The sequence below is a fragment of the Hylobates moloch genome, unplaced genomic scaffold (genome assembly GCF_009828535.3).
Source record: "Hylobates moloch isolate HMO894 unplaced genomic scaffold, HMol_V3 SCAFFOLD_4, whole genome shotgun sequence".
Taxonomy (NCBI): Eukaryota; Metazoa; Chordata; class Mammalia; order Primates; family Hylobatidae; genus Hylobates; species Hylobates moloch.
In genome coordinates, this window is record NW_026652279.1 from 35,294,104 (window position 1) to 35,315,785 (window position 21,682).

General features: G+C 46.4%; 1 protein-coding gene across 4 annotated transcripts in view; it reads right to left on the bottom strand.

The window, feature by feature from the left end:
* Positions 1-20,575, bottom strand: part of PLXNA1 (plexin A1) — a 352,177-nt gene extending 331,602 nt beyond the window's left edge. For all 4 annotated transcript variants that reach the window (XM_032149900.2, XM_058437373.1, XM_032149902.2 and 1 more), the window contains exon 1: positions 20,410-20,575. In XM_032149900.2, coding sequence (XP_032005791.1) covers positions 20,410-20,496 — 87 coding nt within the window. In that variant the 5' untranslated portion in view covers positions 20,497-20,575. The remainder of the gene's footprint in view (positions 1-20,409) is intronic.
* Between the last annotated feature and the right edge of the window lie 1,107 nt (positions 20,576-21,682).

Here is a 21,682-nt window from a genome sequence, read left to right on the forward strand (position 1 = left end):
GGAGTTGCTTCTTATGGATGAGGAAAGAAAGTGGTTTCTTGAGATGGAATCTGCTCCTGGTGAAGATGCTGTGAACACTGCTGAAACGACAACAAAGGATTTAGAATAGGATCATAAACTTAGTTGATAGAGTAGCAGCAGGGTTTTAGAGAACTGACTCCGATTTTGAAAGAAGGTCCACTGTGGGTTAAATGCTGTCAAACAGCATCGTATGCTACAGAGAAATCTTTTGTGAAATGAAGAGTTGATCGATGTGGCAAACTTCATCGCTGTCTCATTTTACAAAACCGCCACACCAACCACCATCCCGATCAGTCAGCAGCCATCAACAAGGAGGCAAGACCCCCTGCCAGCAAAAAGATTATGACTCACTAAAGGCTCAGATGATCATTAGCATATTTTGCCAATAAAGTATTTCTAATTAAGGTATATACACTTTTTAGGCATAATGTTAGTGTACACTTGAGACTGCAGTATAGTGTAAACACAACTCTTATATATACTAGGAAACCAAAAAGTTCATGATTTGCTTTATTTTGATGTCTGCTGTACTGTGGTATCTGGAGCCATGCCTGCACCATCTCCCAGGTGTGCGGTTTCACCTTTTCCCTTCCTCTGAGCCCCTGACAACACACATGTGCTTCTCAGAGAAGTACTACACCTCCCACCTGCGTATCCTGATGGTTTTTAAATACCTTGAGGGCTAAGCCTGAATCTCACTCATCTCTGTACACCTCCAGTGCCACACATACAGTAGATAATCAAAATACTGCTTGACTAATTTCACCTCAGTTCCCCTAATGAAGACTGGATAGCCAAAACTCTCATTCATTTTAGAGGATGTGAAATAGGCCTAAGGGTGTCATAAAACAGTTTACTGAGATGAAACAGCAAGCTGGGGATCAATCCAGCATAAAAATCCTTAAGAGTTCACTTTAGTAAATATTTATTAAGTGCCTAATATGTGCAAGGCATCATAAAACACAGCTGAGGGAAAGACATTAAAAATTACTGTAAGACAAAAGACATGATCAGCAACTCCACTTCCAGAATATCTCACTGAGAAAAGTACTCCCCCATGTACACAGAGGCACGTGGAAGGACACTCACTGTGACACTGGAGGAAATAGGGAAAAAAGAAAAGGAAATCACATAAACATCCAACGACAGAGAACTGACTGAGAAAATTTCGGCATATACATCCTATAGAATTTTATGGAGCCATTAAGAAAGAACAAGGTAGAATACATATACACTGTCATGGAAGACACATGAGATATACTGCTGATTGTTTAAAAAGTCATAGAATTTTTTGTACATCTCAATTCTGTAAAAAAAAAATGCAGACATACAAATATAAATGTTGCTGAATTTGAACATATGCATATACACATATCCACAAGTGTGAATTGCATTTGGATTTCACATGCATGCACATAAGACACATATACAGATCCGCTCCAAGGAGAAATCTACAAAACTGCTTAGCAAAGTACTCAGAGGATGAGGTCCTGAAAGTGGGGACAGGAGCAGCTGGGGCAGGATTTTCACTTTGGGGACTTTTGTATCTTAATTTTTTACCATGAACATTTCCTTAGTAACAAAAGATTGTAATAATAATAATAATAGAGTCCCTGTAGTATTTAAGATATATACAATCAAATAACTAGTTAAAGACATATGACAAAAGACCAAACATATCAATGGAAGGGAATAAGGAGGCCATAAAGAAATCTTTATCTCTATGGTCAGTTGATTTCAACAAGGGTGCCAAGACGGTTCAGTGGGGAAAGAGCAGTCTCTTCAACCAATGATGCTGGGACAACTGGATATCCCTTGCAAAATAATATAGTTGCACACCTACCTTACACCATATACAACAATTAATACAAAACAGATCTGAGACCTAAACATTAAGAGCTAAAACTATAAAACTCTTATTAGAAAACAGAGGGCTAAATCATTATGACCTTGGCTTTGGCAATACATTCTTAGAGATGACACCAAAAGCATGAGCAATGAAAGAAATAAATAATTTGACTTTTTCAAAATTTTAAAGTTTTGAGTACCAAATGACACCATAGGGCAACTGAAAAGACAACCCACAGAATGGGAGAAAATATGTACAAATCATATACCTGATAAGGAACTTTTATCTAAAACATATAAACACCTTCCAGAATTGAATAATAAAATGAAAAATAATCCTATTTAAAAATGGGCAAAGGATCTAAATAGAAATTTTTCCAAAGAAGATATACAAATGGTCAATAAGCACATGAAAAGACGCTCAACATCATTAGTCTCTAGAGAAACACGGGTTTAAACCACAAATAAGGTACCATATCACACCCACGAGGATGGCTATAATTAAAAGGTCAACTTGTAAGGGTCAGCCATAGTGGCTCGCATCTGTAATCTTAGCATTTTGGAGGACCAAGGCAAGAGGATCACTTGAGACCAGGAGTTTGAGACCAGCCTGGGCAACACAGTGAGGCCCTTTCTCTAAAAAAAAAATTTTTTTTTAAATTAGCCAGGTGTGGTGCCATGTGCCTGCAGTCCTAGCTTCTTGGGAGGCTGAGGCAAAAGGATCGCTTGAGCCCAGGAAGTCATGGTTACAGCGAGCTATGACCGCACCACTGCACTCCAGCCTGGACAACAGGTGAGGCTCTGTTTCTAAATAAATAAATAAATTTTTAAAGTCAAATTATAATAAGTATTTGCGAGGATGTGGAGAGTTACCACTTGATATGGCAATTCCACACCTCACTACATACCAAAGACAAATGAAAACATGTGTTCACATCAGCATTATCTGTAATAGCCAGAAAATGGAAAGGATCCAAATGTTCATCAACCAATGAATGGATAAGTAAAATGAAGTATATCTATACAATGGAGTATTATTCAGCCATAAAAGGGAATAAACTACTGACACGTTATAACATGGAGGAACCTCGAAAGCATTACGCTAAGTGAAAGGAGTCAGACCCAAAAGGCCACACTGGGCGGCGTATTCTACAACAGGCAAATCTCTAGACACAAAAGTAGATTCGTGATTGCCTTGGGCTTGGGGAAATGCAGGGACCGGGGTGGCGGCTGATAGCTACAGGGTAAGTAGGATTTGGTGGGGAGGGTAGGGGGTGGGGGTGATGAAAATGTTCTAAAAATGATTGTGGCAATGGTCACACATACCTGTGAATACACTAAAAACTATTAAATCACATGCTTTAAATGGGTGAATTGTATAGCATGTGAATCACATCTCAATAAAGCTGTTACAAATAAAAAGGGAGAGAACACCAAAAACAAAGAGGAGCAGCCCAGACAGGAAGTCAATGAGAACAGCACAAGGACGGATTCCAGTGGCCGGAAGCAGCCAAGAGAGGGATGGGTTCCCTAAGGCAGGCGCAGACTTAGACACAGGAGAAGCTCTATCCCATGGGCGGGACGGCAGCGGTGTCTGCAGAAGGCAGAAGCCTCATAGCCTAGGGCAGGACACTGAGGAAGAAGCACAGATAGAAGAGACCATGCGCCTGCCGCCATAGGTTCACTTTGGAAGGCATGGGGTGGAAGGACTTGGATGAAGCCAGCACAGAAGGAAGCTTGGAAGTCAGGCAAAGGGAGAGGTCCAACCATCCCGAGGAGACGCTGAAAGTTTGTGAGCAAGGAAACATCATCACGGCCTGCGTGGGAGGTGGGATGAAAGGCTCGTCTGGTGGCTGCCCTGACTGCAGGGAATGAACGAGAGCACAGAGTTGAAGAAAAGGAGTTTTGATCTCAAGTTCGTGGAATAATTTGCATGAGAATGACAAAAAAAGGGAGGAAATTAAGAAAATAATTCTAAGAAGGCAGCAGATCCGTTTGATTGCAGGTAAATACAAAAATCCCACATTGTAAAAGGGAGAAACCTTCCCAAGTTTGCCCATTTGCTCCTTTTTTGCGGCTGTAGCAACTAAGACCCTGAGTGAGTCAGTGTATGGGAGAATGAGGAGAAACATCTAAGGCCCCAAGTCCCCAGTAAGCACTTAGCCACATGCTGAGGGTGGAAACAGGACACCAGGCTGGGTGCAAGGTGACAGCAGGAGCAACGTGGAACATCCTTCCCTGGAGGTGGGGACACAGAGCCGGCACTCAAGAGGGAACACTTCAGGGAACTTCCTGAAGCCAGCACTTCAGGGAACACAGGCTGAACGAAAAGATCTGGGCATCCAAATGGTGGCTGAAACTGGCTAAGAGCTCATTTTTAAATTTTCAGGAAACATGTGCTGGTTGACTTCATGACAGCAGTTTGGAATTGGCTACAGTGGTATATCCACCATAGAAACTGGCCAATGCTACAAACCAGGCCCTTTGAGGGAGGTGAGCCAGAGTTTCTAGCAGAGCCAGCTAGAAATTTACCAGCACACGACTGGACAGCACCCCCCATTTCAGAGTGGACCCTGTGGGAATGCACCAGGCCCCTGAGGGACTAGAAGCCCCAGTTGGGTGTCCTGAGGGAGGTCAGCAGTGAGGAATGAACCTCAGGGGTCCTGGGATCTATGTGGATGAGGACGAGGCAACCACGACACGTGTGATCTACATGACAGTGGCAGTCACAGCTGACGATGTCCTAATCCACGCCATGGAAAAGGGTTGCATGACCGGGAAGACCAGGCCCTGCCATGCAAAAGACTCTTGGCTGGGTGCAGTGGCTCACACCTCTAATCCCAGCACTTTGGGAGGCCGAGGCAGGTGGATCACCTGAGGTCAGGAGTTCAAGACCAGCCTGGTCAACATGGTGAAACCCACGTCTCTACTAAAAACACAAAAATTAGCCGGGCGTGGTGGGGGGCACCTGTAATCCCAGCTACTCAAGAGGCTGAGGCCGGAGAATCATTTGACTCCGGGAGGTGGAGGTTGCAGTAAGCTGAGATCATGCCATTGCACTCCGGTCTGGGCAACAAGAGTGAAACTCTGTCTCAAATTAAAAAAAAAAAAGAAGACTCTGATAGTGCAGCCCAGGCAAGGAGCAGAGGAAGCACCCTGTCCAGAGGCAAACAGACAAGGGAGCCATAACCACAGCCCACTGTCCCTCTTTATGAGGCACTCACTGTGATGGCAATGCGCTAGAAGCAGTGAGCAACAGCACTGAAAGGGAGTGACACAGTCCCTCAGTTTCTGGAGCTCACATTCGGATGGCAGGTGAGAGACGATACCCAGTAAACACACTGTTTCCCATGTCCTCCCTCACCTAAGCCAGGACGCCAGCAACTGTAAACCTTACCATTATTTTACACGGCCTGATGAAAGACAAAAACCCTAGTGAAACTAACATTCCTCCTATCATACACAACATCCTATCATACACAACATCCCCACTTCAGAAATGCTTAAACGTATGCTGAAGAACCAACGAGGTGCACTAGTGATTGGTGCTATCTACGAAAGAAGAAACGGCTATCATAAAGTGATGGCAGCATGCAGGGCGGCAGGGCAAGAAGCCACATGCACTAGGGAAGCCTGCTTAGCCGTGACATTCCTGTTAAGACGCCCAGACGCCCACCTGCGGATGAGATGCTCAACCACATGTACATCCTGAAACCTAGTTCCAGCAGAGGGGAGAAGCACAGTGTCTGAGAAGGACTGAGTCTGGCATGTCCGAGGGCCCCACAGAAGGCCAGCAGGCCAAAGGACAGTGAATTAAAAGAAGGGGACCAGACGATCAAGCCAGAGGGGCAGGCAAAGGCTAGACCGTATGAACCCTGGCCGACCAGGGTAAAGCATTCACATCTGATCTGAGGGCATGAGGAGGTCACTGCGGGGGGTTCTGCACAGGTGAATGGGAGGCTCAGATTTGCCAGCTGCAACCCGAATGGAACCACACAACTTACTTTGTAAGAGGTTAATGAAAACATTGGCAAGATTCTTGTTGGCACTGAGAGAGTTGTAATTTTTTTTATGTTGCCACAAAATATAACAAGTAATATTTTTAATCAACAAATATACATACACACACAGCAGTCATGTGAGAATAAACACCATCTGGGCAGTGCTCCCCGCACCAACAGAACCAGAGAGGAGGCCTCCAGAGCCAGACAGGGCTGCGTGCTTGATGCCACAGCCCACTGGTCACAGTGCCATCAGAGCTGGCCAGGAGGTCCTGTGTGGTCAGTGGACAGAGGGCTAATATAGAGCAGTACAGAGGAGGAGGAGCTCTGCCCACCCTCCAGCTGCGTGGTGCTGCCCCAATTCTTTAGCTTCTCTGAGCTTCACTGTCCTCACCTAGGAAATGAAACCTCCCTCAAGGCTGGCCTGGCTGAGGCACAGCTCAGGAACTCAGTGCTTTGCAGTCAGACCAGCCCAGGTTTGAATCCCAGCTAAGCTGCATACCAGCTGTGTGACCTTGGCCAGGGGACTTCTTAGCTCTAAGTCAGTCTCCTCATCTGTTAGATGGAAAGAATTAATTGTACAGACTCTACGGTGATTTCCAGGATTAAATGAAGCAATCTACACAAAGCAGTTGGTACAATGTAAACAACTGATATTAGCTATTAAGGGAAAACTGCAAAGTGCTACACAAATATTAATTATAATCCATACCAGGCACATATTGGGTACATAAAAATACATGAGTTGATTAATAATAACAACAGTTAGCATTTGCCACAGACCATCAGCACTGTTCTAAGTGCTCTTCATGTAGCTTTGCAACCTTGAGCAAGTCTCTTCTCAGCTTGTCCATACTGTGTACACAAAATTAAATTGGGCAGATTCTTTTTAAAGTGCCCTCCAGCTCTGACATCCTGTGGCTCAAACCTGAACCTGCCCTCACCCTGGAGTAATAGGGGGACACCAAGGAGAGGGGCTTCTTCCCTGCCACTACCCTGGCGCACTTGGCTGGCACCTCCACAAGACTGATGACAAAGTGAAGTCCAAGAAGAGACTCTCTCTCCTCCCCTCTCCAGCCCACAGTCCTTGCCCTACAAGCTCCGTGATGGACGGCAAAGGCGTGCAGAGTAGGGAAGGCCCACAGACAGTCTGAGTCAAAAGCAAGGCCGGGCCAGGGAGGGGCCCAAGCCTCAATCTAAGCGCCCCCCCCACACACACACACCCCTCAGCACTTCCACCTTAACAAATGCATTTGGAACCCAGATCCCACCTCCTTCCAAGGAAGAAACCAAAATCTGACCCTAACCAAAATGCCAGACTCATCCAAAAGCAACTGTGAACTTAGAGGCAAGTTACCAAAGGGCTATAGGTTTCTCTTTTTATTTTTTAGAGATAAGGCCTCCCTTTGTTGCCCAGGTGGTCTCGAACTCCTGGGCCCAAGGGATCCTCCTGCCTCATCCTCCTGAGTAGCCAGGACTATAGGTGCCTGCCACCATATGGGTTTCTTTATTAAACCATACAGGTCTATGAGTTAAGTCACATGGCCACCTCGTGACTAAAAGGTTGTAAGGAGAAAGGTGCCATCTTAAAAACCTCAAGGAGGTATTATCAACAACTGAATGAACAAGGACAGGAGTGAGCAGTGTGCAGCTGACCCAATATAAGGTCATGATATAAGGTCATGAGGATGAGAGTCATGATTGTAACTGAGTTGTGCCACCTTACTAACGCTACCTACCTACTGATTAACCTTCATCCAGCACTCACTGTGCACAGACCACCTCACTAATCCTCACAATGCCACACCCCCTTCTACTTGAGAAAACCAAGGTAGAGAGAGGTTAAAGAACTTACCCAGCCCATGAAGCCGCAGGACCAAAGCCTGACTGCAGGGAAAGCTGCCTGACCCTGGCCTGCGTGCTTAACTGCTGTGCTGCTCTGCTCTGAAGGCAGCAGGCTGCCACCCCAACAGCAAGAGCAAGGGGAGATGCACCTGCTAAGCATCACTCACTGCCTAGAATGCCCCCTAGAAGGGATGACCACCACAGAAGCTAAAGCAATAAAAAGAGGGGCCAAGATTGCTGCAGAAAGGCCAGGGAACCAACCGACTCCCAGCAGGCTCAGCCTCAGCACGAATTTCCCCGACTCCCCTGTCTGGAACCAGTCCCCCTGTCGACCCCACCCCTGCCAGCACCATCCCTCCCCTTACTCTGCTTTGCTTCCTTCGCAGCACTTATGACCACCTGGCACAACAGACCCCAAGCACTTCTTTGTCTTCACTCCAACAGCACAGTGGCTCCACAGGCGCAGGGATTCCATGATGCTCCTGCTGTACCTTCAGGGCTTAGCACACTGGAGACACATGAATTAAATATTTATTAGAGGCCTGGGTCCATAACATGGCACTAGCATGATGGAGTATATAAAGATATGACATCCATGACCCTTCTACTCAAAGAGCTCATGGTCAAGCAGGGTGGAGGAGACAGATACAGAGGGAGAGAAGACAAGCCACTGAGCAGTGGATACGAGCAGCCCTGCTAAGGGCCCAGGAGGTTCAACAATGGAACTCCGCGTTCCAGCTAGAAGGGAGATGGCCTGAATCGGGCTGAATCGGGCCTGAAGGGACGACGGCAGAGAAGGGGTGTGAGCAGAAGGTGGCGTTCCAGAGAGAGGTGTGGCATGAGCAAAGGCACGGAAGGGAGGGAGCTCCAAGGAGCGCCACGGCTCAGTCTGGCAGGGACATGAAAACATCAGGTGTGAGGAGCTGCTGGAGGGCCACCTATTAAGGGCCTTGGATGGCAAACCAAGGAAGCTGGAACTGAGAGTCAGTGAAGGCTATAAGCAGGGATGTGGTCAGTCTTCTCGTTGCACAGGAAGGTCTGGCAAAGCAGGAGGAGGGACTGAGATCACGAAGGGGCTGGTAGCAGGGAAACCACCACAACAGTGCAAATCAGGAGGAAGAGCACCGAGAAGTGTGACAACTGAAGCAGTGACAGGGAGGGAATGGTTACAAAAGACACCAAGGAAGTGAAACTATTTCAGACCATCTGACTGAATGCACAGGTAAGAGGAAAAGGGAATGGATAGAATAGTGTGATCTCATTTGTACTTGCAGAAAGGAAAGAGTGCACTTGTATCCACGGCCTTGGGAAAACTCTGAAAGGATTCATGAGAAATTGTGGCCAGCTGGCATTTAAAAATAAGATACATTCCACAAGAAGAAGAACTCCTAAAGTAACAGGGATGAGGGAAAACTGATAGCAAGACCCTGAGTATGGCTCGCGGGAAAGAGGCAGGCATCGTTATTGAGCCACATTATTGATCTCTGTGTGGGTGTGTCGTGTTCCAAGTCCATCCATGCAGCTCTGTTCCACAGGCAAACAGGTTGCACAGGAAGCTACAAGAGGCTACCTCTCTAGAAAGATGTTAGGGAATCCCGGACATACCAGAGCCTAGGGGCAGGCCAGGGTAAGAATGTAATTTCCCCACACTCCAGAGGCAGGCAGCAAAGCTCATGGCTAGAAGAGAAGACTGCAACCCAAGAGTGATGATAAGGGTGCCTATTTAAGGCTAATGACAAAAACGACCCTGACTTGCTGTTCCTAGAGCACACTCCATATGCCAGGCTCCAGGTAAGGGCAGTCCCTGTGCAGTGATCGCCATTTTACAGATGAAGAAACTAGAGTCAGGGAGGCGGAACGTGGGAAGTGCTAGGGTCATGACTCAAATCCAAACCCTGGACACTTAACAGGGACCCCTGCACAAGTAAAGGCAGTAACATGGAGCTGCTCTGAGGTGACAAGTAACCCTTTTCATAGAAGGGAAGACTGGGAAACAACGGAATGATCTGCAGTTCCCACTTCCCCCACCGACTGCTTTATGGAGCCCCAGGGAGATGGACGGGCAGAGCATCCGTATACCCACAAAACGGACAACCTACTTTAAAAACTAGTTGAATGTCAAGATGAAAATTAGTATGTTTTTAACCTTAAAAATGTTAACTACCTAGGCACATTTGGGAAGGCGCAATGCAGAGGCAGTTTAAGCATTATTCTTTGCATTGAAAGTTCACACAGTTCACAAAGCGAGGCATCACAGGCAGGAGCGGTGTCATCGTCCTCACTCTGAGGAAGAGAGTGAGGTGCAGAGAGTGACTTCCCAAAGTTATACAGTGGGTCAGCAGCCGAGACAGGCCTACGCAGCCATGCTCCATCCACTCAACGCAGTGTTTTCCAAGGGCCTGCTGGGTGCCAGGCACTGGAAAACGAGGAATAGATAAAATCAGCTCAGGCCTACAGCAGGCAGGCAGGGTGGGCCAGGGCAGGCCTAGCACCAGGACAGTGCCAACGCGGCCGGTTTCAGAAGGACAGGCTTCCAGGAGGCTCAGCCTGTCAGCTCCTGGTGCCAACACCCCGATGCCTGACACCCCAATCTCTGTAGAGGTGTTGCCCAACCCCGTGATCGGAAAAAGATCACCCCCTTGCCTAAGGCTGTTGCCTTGGAGATTTTGTTCCCTAGCTCTTCAGTTTTCTATGAGCTGAAATTAGATGCACCGGCTGCTCACCACAGATGTCAATCCCAGAAAGGCAGAACAAGAAGAGCCCTCGGAGACCTCCTGCATCAAGCATGGCACACACAAATGCCCACAGGAGTCGGACAGGTGGTGGAAACAAATAAAACAGGCCTGATTTTAAAAAATAAAATTTATAAAGCACCATGCAAGGATACCATGGTGTAACTGTAATGAGACTGCACAGCCACCTGAAGAGCGTAGCCATCTTGCAACTCCAACAAAGTGTTGTCACGTGAGAATGGCAGACTTTCCATTTGTTTCCCCAAAAAAATCTAAAAATCAATTTTATGTAAAGCCTCCCAACTTTTTTTTTTTTTTTTTTTTTTTTTTTTTGAGATGCAGTCCAGCTCTGTCGCCCAGGCTGGAGTGCAGTGGTGCGATCTCAGCTCACTGCAAGCTCCGCCTCCTGGGTTCACGCCATTCTCCTGCCTCAGCCTCCCAAGTAGCTGGGACTACAGGCACCTGCCATCATGCCCAGCTAACTTTTTGTATTTTTAGTAGAGACAGGGTTTCACCGTGTTAAGACAGGATGGTCTCAATCTAAAGCCTCCCAACTTTTAAATGGTGGCAATTACTTAAAATCAATTTCATTAAGTTTCTGGACTCATAGTTTGAGGCAAGAAAAACTGAGCCAGTGGCTTAAATTTTTATCCAACAAGTATTTTATTGACTTGTGCCAATCTCTGGCTTAGGTGCTGGGGGCAAAGAGATGAAGAAGATGTGGCCCCTGTTCATGGGGCAGTAAGGAAGTAAGTGTGGAATAGATCATTTCGGCCCAGGGCACTAAGCCCTGGGAGGGGAACACAGAGTCTGCAGGGGACACCACCAAAGGCTCCTTCTGAAGGCAACACTTGCACTTGGCCAGCCAAAGGAGGGGAGGAGAATCACAGGCACACATGCATGAAGCAGCTTAGGGTCCCGCAGGATCAAGTGTCCCTGCAGGGAGGCGCAGTGAAGGCAGAAACTGGCGCCCACACATGGAGGACCTCGTGAGCCAGACCCGGAAACACGACTTTAACCAAGAGGCAAGGGGGAGACATGAAAGGATGTGACACAATCAGCCTCAACTCTGAACAGTCCCGGGACACAAGAAGCTGGTCACCGGCTGCCTCTGGGAGCAGGACTGACAAAATACAGCGGAAGGGAGATGGGCTTTTCCCTGGGCACCTCCTTTTCAACCATCTGTATTTAATGACCATCTCCTGGAAACCTGTTCAAAAGTAAAATTTACCTTTTTAAAAAAAATTAGCCTGGTAGCACCAGAAGGTATAGATTTGTGGGAAGCAAGCTAATAAACAACAATTTGTCAGCTGGTCAAGGGGAAGATAGTGTAGGCCTGAACTGAGAGTAAGAAGGACAAAGAGGAGAGAACAAAACTGCTGTAAGGTAAAGCTCAAGACTTGTCATGAATATAGAGAAAGAGAGGAACATGGATGACCACCAGCTTTCCGGATGAAGGACTGGATAGTAGAGCTACTCACAACAGAAGAGAAAAGGGTCATCTCTAAGGGGGCAGAGAAGAAATGCGGGTGAGTCCTATTTGGTCACAGTCAATTAAATGTACCCATGGGACATGCACGGGGGTGCTGGCAGGGGCATTTAGAAAGCTCTGGGTTGGATATTTAGAATCCAGAAATCATGGGTGCATGAATGAGGACGAAAGAGAATGGTCAGGAACAGAGCGCAGAAGGGATAATGGGCTCGGAAACAGTCAGAAGCTCCTACCAGACACAGGAAGGGCAGAGACGGTGGTTGATGCCGGACACCAGTGCCACTGTGGAGAGCAGGAGCAACCCCTTCCAATAGAGGGAAAAGGCAGCACTTGAAGCCTGGGAGGATCAAGGCTGCCTTCCAGTGCAGCACCTTTACTTTCCAAATGTGGGAACTGGCCCGAGATGAGCCTAGTAAGGGTTATAATTAACAACCACCTTACGTTTATATTATTTTATTGATTTATCTTTTACACACAGAGACCTTCAACATTGTACTGTGATACAAGAAAGGAGGAATGTAATGGAATTTCATCATATATGAGGATCATATGCTTTAGTCAGAAGGTGGAAATAACTTTAACTCTTGTTCTATTTAGATTGTATTACTGGTTACACTGTACTACAATTACGATAAAATTTAAAGGATATTCAACTAAACCCTTGAGAGTGATTCCTTCTGCACCTAAAGTACAGTGTGGTTGTGTAGACAGTCCCCTGCTGTCATTCTCATACACAGTGAGTTTCAGAACCACCAAGGCAGAAAAATGGAACGCACCAGGGGGAATCTACATGCAGGTGTCTGGGCCTTCAACCATCTGTCTTTAAGGTGAGCCTCCACTCCTCAGCAGCCGAGGTGGAAAAGGCAGAGAGACCTAAAGTACTGTGCTTCCCTGCAGAATTTGCTTTACCTTGTTTCCTAATGCCTCAGCACTTGTCAGAACATGTGATGGATTCAGGAGCATCAAACAGAATAATACATGTGAAAGCAGCTAGCCCAGAAACCGGCACACAGTGTGTACTCAAGAACTGTTTGTTGGACTTGAAATCAGAAGCAGATACTGTTCATTGAAAAGCAGCAGAGAAGTTGGCCGCCTGTTTTCTGGCTTTCCAAGCTGGCAATTCCTGATGTGGGCTCCATCAAACTGCACTCATCCAAACAGTTGGCCAGGTGAGCTTTACAGCTGTGGAGACCAGAGACGATCTATAATGCAACCCCTTTGCGGTGTCTATGCTAAATGGGTGCATGGAGATGCTACATCATATCTCTATCTTGCACATAAGGAGAAAGACACATCCTTCTGAAGTGTCAGGGCATAAGTCCAGGTCTGGGATCTTCTGTTTACCACATTGCCTTTAAGCGAGTCAACTAAGATGAATGCTGCAACCAAAAAGCAGACATTCTAGAGTGAACAGGATCCCAAGCACAGAGTTTAACATCCAGCAGGAAGAAAAGAAAGAACAGGAAAAGTAATCATATAAAACATATCATAAGGAACTTCCATGTTCAAGCTGAAACAGTCAAGGAGGCAAGCTCAGAAGCATTTCACTAGGCAATCACATGGCGGAAAACAAAGTCTGCTGCACACATCCAGACCAGGTCTGTGTTAAAGCCTGGAAGAATAAGATTCTCATGCACAGCTGCCACAAGATTGCCAGCTTGGCTAGAGAAGGACTGCCAATTCATTAATCCAAGCATGTAACCCAACATGTATATATTAATGAGCAGACACTAACATGAAAATCCAGGATTTGCCCTCTTAGAGCTTATAAAGGGAAAGAAGGACATAAGGACAGAGAGAAAGCAGTGGCTGTGACTATTAAAAGATAAAGTTACCAATCTGATAAGGGGCATCTACGAAAACCCTACACCTAACACACTTAATGATGGAAGACTGAATGCTTTCACCCTAAGTTCAGGAACAAGGCAACGACGTTCACATTCACAACTTATATTCAGCATTGTACTGGAGATTCTAGCCAAAGCAAGAGGGCAAGAAGAAGGGCATCCAGACTGGAAAAGAAGTCAGTCTTTATTTGCAGACAACATGATCTTACTTGTAAAAAGGCCTAAGAAATCCACCCCAAGAAAAACCCTACTTGAACTAATAAATGAGTCTAACGAGGTTGCAAGATACAAGGTCAATATACAGAAACCAACTATATTTCTATACGTTAGCAACAACAAGCCCAAAAATAAAAGTAAGAAAATGTCTTCATTCACAATAGCATCAAAAATAATAAAATGCTTGGGAATACATTGAAGAAGTACAAGACTTTTACACTGAAAGTACAAAACACTCCTCAGAAAACTTAAGAAAGATCTAATGAATGGAGAGATATTTCATGCATACTAATTGGCAGACTCCATGTTGCTAAAATAGCAATTCTCCCTAAAGTAATCTATTGAGTCAACAGAAATCCTATCAAAATCCCTGTCAGCTTCTTTGCAGAAGTTGACAAACTTACCCTAAAATGTATTTAGAAATGCAAAGGACTCAGAACAGATAAAACAATCTTGAAAAATAACAAAGTTAGAGGCCTTACACACCCCAATTTTGAAAGAAAGCCACAATAATCAGCATGACAGCATGGTATTGGCATAAGGACAGACATAAAGATCAATGGAACAGAACTGAGAGTCCAGAAATAAACCCTTAAGTTTATGTGCAATGGATTTTCACAAACGTTCCAAGATAATTCAATGGGGGAAAGAATAATCTTTTCAACAGAGCCTGGAGAAATAAGATCTCATGAAGCAAACATCGATTTAGATCAGGGTTCAGCAAACTCTGGTGCTTGAGCAAATCTAACCCACCACTTGATTTTGTAAATAAAGTTTTACTGGAACACAGTCAAAACCACTCACTTAAACATATTGTCTATGGCTGCTTTCCCCTAGAATGGCATAATTGAGGACAGTCATCCTTTGGTATCCACGTAGGATTGGTGTCAGGACCTCTGTGGATACCAATATCTGAGTATGCTCAAGTCCCTTATATAAAATGGCATAGTATTTGCGTATAACCTACACACACCTACTATGCACAAAGATACCTTATAGCTCAATAATAAAAAGGCAAATAATCCAATTAAAAATGGGCAAAAGATCTGAAAACACATTTCACCAAAGAAAATATATGGATAGGCACATGAAGAGATGCTCAACATCATTAGTTATTAGGGAAATGCAAATTCAAACCACGATGAGATACAACTTCACAGCCACTAGAATTGCTAGAATCAAAGATAATAACAAGTGTAGGTGAAGATATGAAGAAATTGGAATCCCATACATTGCTGGTGGAAATATCAAATGGTACAGCTTCTTCAGCAAACAGTTCAGCAGTTTCTTTAAAAATTAAACCTGACAATTCACAAAATTCATAAACTGAATGACCCAACAAATCCACTCTCAGGTATCTATCCATGAGAACTAAGAACATTTGTCTGCAAAAAAACAACTTGTAAATACATAAATGTTCAGAGCAGCATAACCCACAATAACCAAGTAGAAAAAATGCAAATGCCCTCAACTGGTGACTGAATAAGCCAAATGCAGTATATACATAAAACAGGATACCATTCAGCAATAAAAAGGATGGACTACTGATATATACTGCTACATCAATGAACCAACATCAAAAACATTTGCTCAGTGAAAGAAGCCAGAAATAAAAGATGCATGAATCATTTACATTTACAGTCAGTCCTCCGTATCCATGGGTCCAATGGAAAACATTTGAGAAAAAGAAACAATAAAAGATAATATACCAATAAAAAATAATACAAATCTTTAAAAACACAGTATAACAACTATTGACATAAAGTTTACACTGTTTGGGTATTATAAGTAATCTAGAGATAATTTAAAGTATACAGGAGAATGTGTATAGTTTATATGCAAATACACCATTTTCCATAAGGGACTTGAACATCCAAGGATTTTGGTATCCATGGGGGTGCTGGAACCAATGACCCATGGATAGGTCATTTAAAGATCAAGAGGTGACTATCTACGAAATGTCCAGAGAAGGTAAAATTATAGAGAAACAGGATTAATGGTTACCTGGGACTGGGAGTGGGAATGGGGAGTGACTGCAAACAGGTCAAGGCATCTTTTTAGGTCTCATAAATGTTCCAGAATTGGATTGTGGTGACAGTTGCCCAATTCTGTGTAAATTTACTAGAAAGCATTGAACTGGGTGAATTTTATAATATGTAAAATGATGCATCTGAATAAAGCTGTTTTTTTTTTTTTTTTTCAAGAGATGGGGTCTTGCTACATTGGACTCAAACCACTGGGCTCAGGTGATCCTCCTGCCTCAGCCTCCCTTGTAGCTGGGACTACAGGTACATACCACTGCACCTGGCTTACACCTGTTGGCTTTTGTTTTTAAAGAAAAATCAGCGTCACAGGTCTGGTCTTGACCAGAGAACTGCAGTGTGGCCTCCAGAATAACATGTTCACAGCCCTGCCTGGCATTTGGGCCCTGAGTCTGGCCTCACCACCTGCCACATCCTCAAGCATCCTACCCTCCTTGTGGCTGCCAAGCACATGGGCTATGGAGTCAGAGACCCTGAGGTTCCAGCTCTGTGACCTTGGGTTACTTCACCTCACTGAACCTGTTTCCTCACTTCTGAGATCGGGATAATGACCCCTCACAAGGTAAGCATGTGGAATTCCTGGGGTGATGCTCTGAATACACCTGGCACAGTGCTTAGAACAGAGTGAATATGTACACTCTTCACAGGGCTGGCTCAGGCCACAGTCAACATCTCCTCCTGAGAGGCACTGCCTGACCATCCCACCTCAAGCAGGCAGCCCCAGTAGCTTTTGCACCCTTTTTGTTTCCTCCTTAGCTCTGGCAGCTCTTTGAGTCTTTTGCCTGTGTCTCTTCCTTTCTGGTCCATTCTCCCTACTGGGCTGAGGTCTCTACGATGACAGGGTCCTCGGCTTTGTCCCTCATTGTCTCAGCAAGGCCAGGCCCAGTGCTGGGCAAGTAACATGAAGGCAGTGGACATTCACTGAGGTGAGGAATAACTGGCAGCTGCAGGTGCAGCGCTCTGGCACACGGCCTCTCTGGCATTGGCATATTGGGTGACTCTCTTGTGTGTCTGACTACATTCTTCTTGATCTTCCCCTCCACCGTGGTCCAGAATCAGCCTCATGGGAACAATCCATGATGGTAAAGTTGATCAAGCCTAGAGAGGATAATGACTCTGGGAACATGCAAGTGACTGGAACAAGGGTGGACTCAGTGGTGGAAAAGGGGAAAAGCCTGGTGAACAGTGAGGGGTCTGGATGCTCACAAGTAACCAACGTCAGCTGAATCACCAAAGAGGGTGGCTCATGTGGAGAGGAGGAGAGGGAAGGCGGACACATATGCGCCATGACTGCCATGTGTGCCTTCTCTTACTGAAGGATGAGGTTAAATGTACTGGTTGAAACAAAATATTTATGTATTTCACACATTTGGTCTGAAAACTGGAGTTGAATATAACTGCAGCATTTGCATTCATTAAATTTCTTTTACCTTCCATGGAATTACGGTTCGAACACACTTTCTGAATTTATGCAAACTAAGTATGTAAACTAGCAAGGCCTAGCACTTAATCATTTTTTTTTTTTTTTTAAGACGGAGTCTCTCTCTGTCACCCAGGCTGGAGGACACCGGCATAATCTCGGCTCACTGCAACCTCCCCCTCCTGGGTTCAAAGATTCTCCTGCCTCAGCCTCCCAAGTAGCTGGGTGTACAGGTGTGTGTCACCACGCCCAGCTAACTTTTGTATTTTTGGTAGAGGCAGGGTTTCACCATGTTGGCCAGACTGGTCTTTAACTCCTGACCTCAGGTGATCTGCCCACTTCAGCCTCCCAAAGTGCTGAAATTACAGGCATGAGCCACCACTACTGGCCACTAACACTTAATCTTATAGGGACAAGAACATTTTCTAAGACCAGGCCTCAGGAATTAAATACAAATGGTCATTAAGAATATTCAACTTGCTCTAAAGAAGCTGGGGCAGATCTTCTTTGGCATCTGCTTCTCATTAAATTAACTGATATGTTCACTTTGGCAACTGTTTTGATGATCTGGCAATCTTTTTCACTCACTTGCCTAAAGACAAGGTGAATTCCTCAACCCTCAAATAACTCTGCTAACAGAAAAAGTCCCTACACCAAAACATCCTTTCTTCATTACCATCACCTCCTTTCTTCAGTTTTCCTCTTTCAAACACAAGCAGAAGGATGGACATGGCTTTCATAACATGGGGCTGTGCACCTTACTGTGCACCTCTGGACAAGTCATTTATCCTCTCTGATTAGTTTGCCCAGCTGGAAAAGAAAGCAGTCAGTCACCAAAGTTCCTTCTAGTTTTAAAACTAAGTGGGGCACTATCATCCCTGTCAGGACAGGTACAGGTATTGTCACATTTTCAGGCTGTCTTGCATACATCATGGGGGAGTGGGGATTACAGAAGTGAGAAAAAGTTGCTTTTTGCATCCAAAAGATCTTAATTAAAGTCCCAGAAGTTACTCAGATTAACACCTTGGGCAAATTCCTTAACCCCTCTAAGCCCAATTCTCCATCTTTAAATACAGAGAATTTATATGTTGCAGAAGTATTTAAGAGAACTAGAAATAAAATGTACCTGTCTTATATAATACTCAAAAAACATGAGGTTTCCAATCAACTTGGAAGAAGGCACGCCCAAAGGCACTCCCCTGAACCCCTGAAGACTCTAGCTTAACTTTCCAACATTCCCCAAAACAGGAGACCAAATCACAAGGGTGAGAGCGTGCAAACAGAGCCAAGCTTCTTTCTAAATTCCAATTCAGGTTCCTCCCTCTCGGCCTTCCAACACAAGCCATCTCCTCCCCCATTTAATCTTCGCCACAAGTGAGGTCCACAAAACTATACAACACATAGCAAGCACCAAATGTGCCAAGTACTCTACTAGGCTAAGAAGTGAGGCCTCCACAAAGCACTCTCTCTGTGCGTTTCCGTAACACTTTCACAGACATCATCTTATCCTAGGCAGTACCTAGGATACATACACATCCAATTTTTTTTTAATGTGGCCATTGAGGCTCAAAAGAGTTTTTTACCCAAGGTCACACAGCTAATGAGCCAGACCTCCTGAAGTCTGTCTTTCTAAGCCATCTCCCTAATTCCTCCTTAATTAACTAATTCACCTACACCCAGCTCTATGCATTTCATTTAATCCTGGTCCCTTTTACTGGGTTCATTCTTCTCTCCGCAGTTACTTACAAAGCACCTGCAGGTGTAGACAGAGGTGGAGGAAGAGGCCGAGCACAGCAACATGCCCTGGAATTGGCTTGTTTCAATCCCAGCTCTCCCACTTACTATTTACACGACCTTGGATCAGTTCCTTCACCTCTCAGTACCTCAGTTCTCCTTAATCTATAATAATGGGCTAAACAGGGCTGTTGAAAATTAAATCAGTTACTTACAAAGGGTTTAGTCCAAAGCATGGCCCCTACACTGCAATGAGAGCTGCTTTTATTCTTCTGGGTTCTGGGGACAGTCTTCAATCAGACAGGAACCTTAGCCTCAACAAGCTTACACTCTAGCGGTAAACGCAATAAACAAGTAAACAATTATCAACAGAAGTGATCATTGTGATAAGTGCTATGAAAATAATAAATGTGTGACGGGGGGTAGGAGGCTACTTCAGATTGGGTGGTCAGGGAAGGATTATCTGGTGATATCTGAACTACAACAAGAATTGCAAGAAAGAGCGGGATTTAAGGAGAGCTGAAGGAGAGAGAACAGCCGGCGCACAGACCCTGTGCTGAGCCAGCGGCACTCTCCAGGAAAACACGGCGGTCCTGACGCTGGGGACGAGGTGCGGGTGCCACGAGAGGGAAATGGCCCGAGATGCAGTCCCAGAGGTCGGCGGGCAGCTGCCAGCTTTGGAACCAGGGAAGGCATCATCCAAGGGCGCTAGGAATCCACCGGAGAGTTTTAGGCAAGGAAGGGGATCGGATCTGAGCTACGGTTCTTCCTGCGCCCCTCAGATGTGCTGTGGAGAACAGACCGGCGGGGAAGAGCTGAGTGCCCAGGCAAAGCCCAGGTGGGAGGCACCGCGTACCCAGAACGAGAGGCGCGCACCTGAGGAGCCACGGGCTGGGAGGCCAGGCGCAAATTCAAGAAACGTAAAAACTAAGCCGACTGGAGCCAGGACGTGGCCAGAGCGTCCCCTCGTGTCCCAGGGGCCTCGCACCTGTCCCGTTCTCCACTCCTTCCCTGAAGCCGGTGTCGCGAAGCTCCAAGGCTGCCAGCCTCGGGCTCGCGTCTCGGTGCAGCCTCCTGGCCTGAGTCCCCGGAGTCTCCCAAGCCTCACGCCCCTCACGCGTGGAAGGAGCCCCGGCCCCGCGCTCCGCCCCACACCTCCCCCGCCCGCCCGCGGCCTCCACGCCCGCCCCGGCCCAGGCGGCGCCGCTCACCCGGACGCCCTGCAGCACCCGGACCCGCTCCTCCTCGTCCACTCCGAAGGACACCCTACGGCCCTCGCTGCTCTCCGTGCTCCCCATGGCGAGATATTGGAGGGCAGGCAGCCACCAGACCCGAGACCCGGCTCCAGAGCAACCCGGCCAACAACGCTTTCCAGGACTCGCGCGGCCGCGGCACACGCCAACAAAACCACGTCCTATTGGCCGCCGCCAGAGGCTTCACCAATCGGGTGGCGCTGAGTCGCGGTGCCTTGTGGGGGTTGCAGTCCTTTCGTCTGGAGGGGTGGGGGCGTGGCGGTCTGTGCCTGCTAGAGTGCGTTGGGCGGAGGCCGAAGACGTGTACCGGCGGAGGCCCTGGAGTGGTGGGCTGGGTGCAGGACAGGGTCACGTTCTCGCTTTGGGAGCTCACCCTTGAGGGAGAGCCAAGGGTGATGTTCTGAGGCCAGGAGACACCGAGACGGCCAAGGCGGTCTTCTGGAGGCGAATTTCTGAGGGTTCACTGCTCCATTCATTCAGCAAACACGTGTAGAGCAGCACTGGCTGAGCGCCAGACAGGCAGGGACCTGGCCCTGGCATTACAGCGCCCCTCAAGACAGCAAGTGTCCTGCCCTTGAGAGGTTTACAGTGCAAGGGGGAAACAAGTGAAAAGCCAAACACGCACGCAAGGAAACTGACGGTGATACACGGAAAACTGCATGGCGGTGCCACGAGTGAAACGAACAGAAGGAGGCCTCTTTTAATTTCAGTGGCCAGAGCAACCTCTGAGGAAGAAGCTTGGAACTGAGCCGGAGGGAGAGTAGGATTTATGTAGAAGAAGGTAGGGGAAGAGGTTTTCTGGGAGCCTCAGGCAGGAAAAGAGAAAGAGGGGCCATCCCATGGCTGGAAAGTGAGAAGAGGGCAGAGGAGCGGTGAGGACCCAAATCATGTCGGGTCTTGTGAGGCAGGGTCTGACTGTGGGTTTTATTCTAAATGCCCCGGGAGGGGCATTTAGACCCTATGTGTAAGGGAGCACACAGACGGTTGCCAGTCATAGACACTGCTACCTTTAACTAAGCCCCTTTTTGTTCCTCTGAGTTGCTGAATGGCTTTGATTTGCAAAAGTGTGCATGAAGCCGAGCTGAGGAAAACTAGATGGTTACATGAAATAGCCAGAAAGTATTTGGAGCTCCTATTGGCAACCTGGAAAGAAAGGGGTGAGGAGGAGAGAATGATTGAGAGCAATGAGGCTCTGAGATTGAGAATAGCTCAGGGTGAAGAAGCTAGTAAA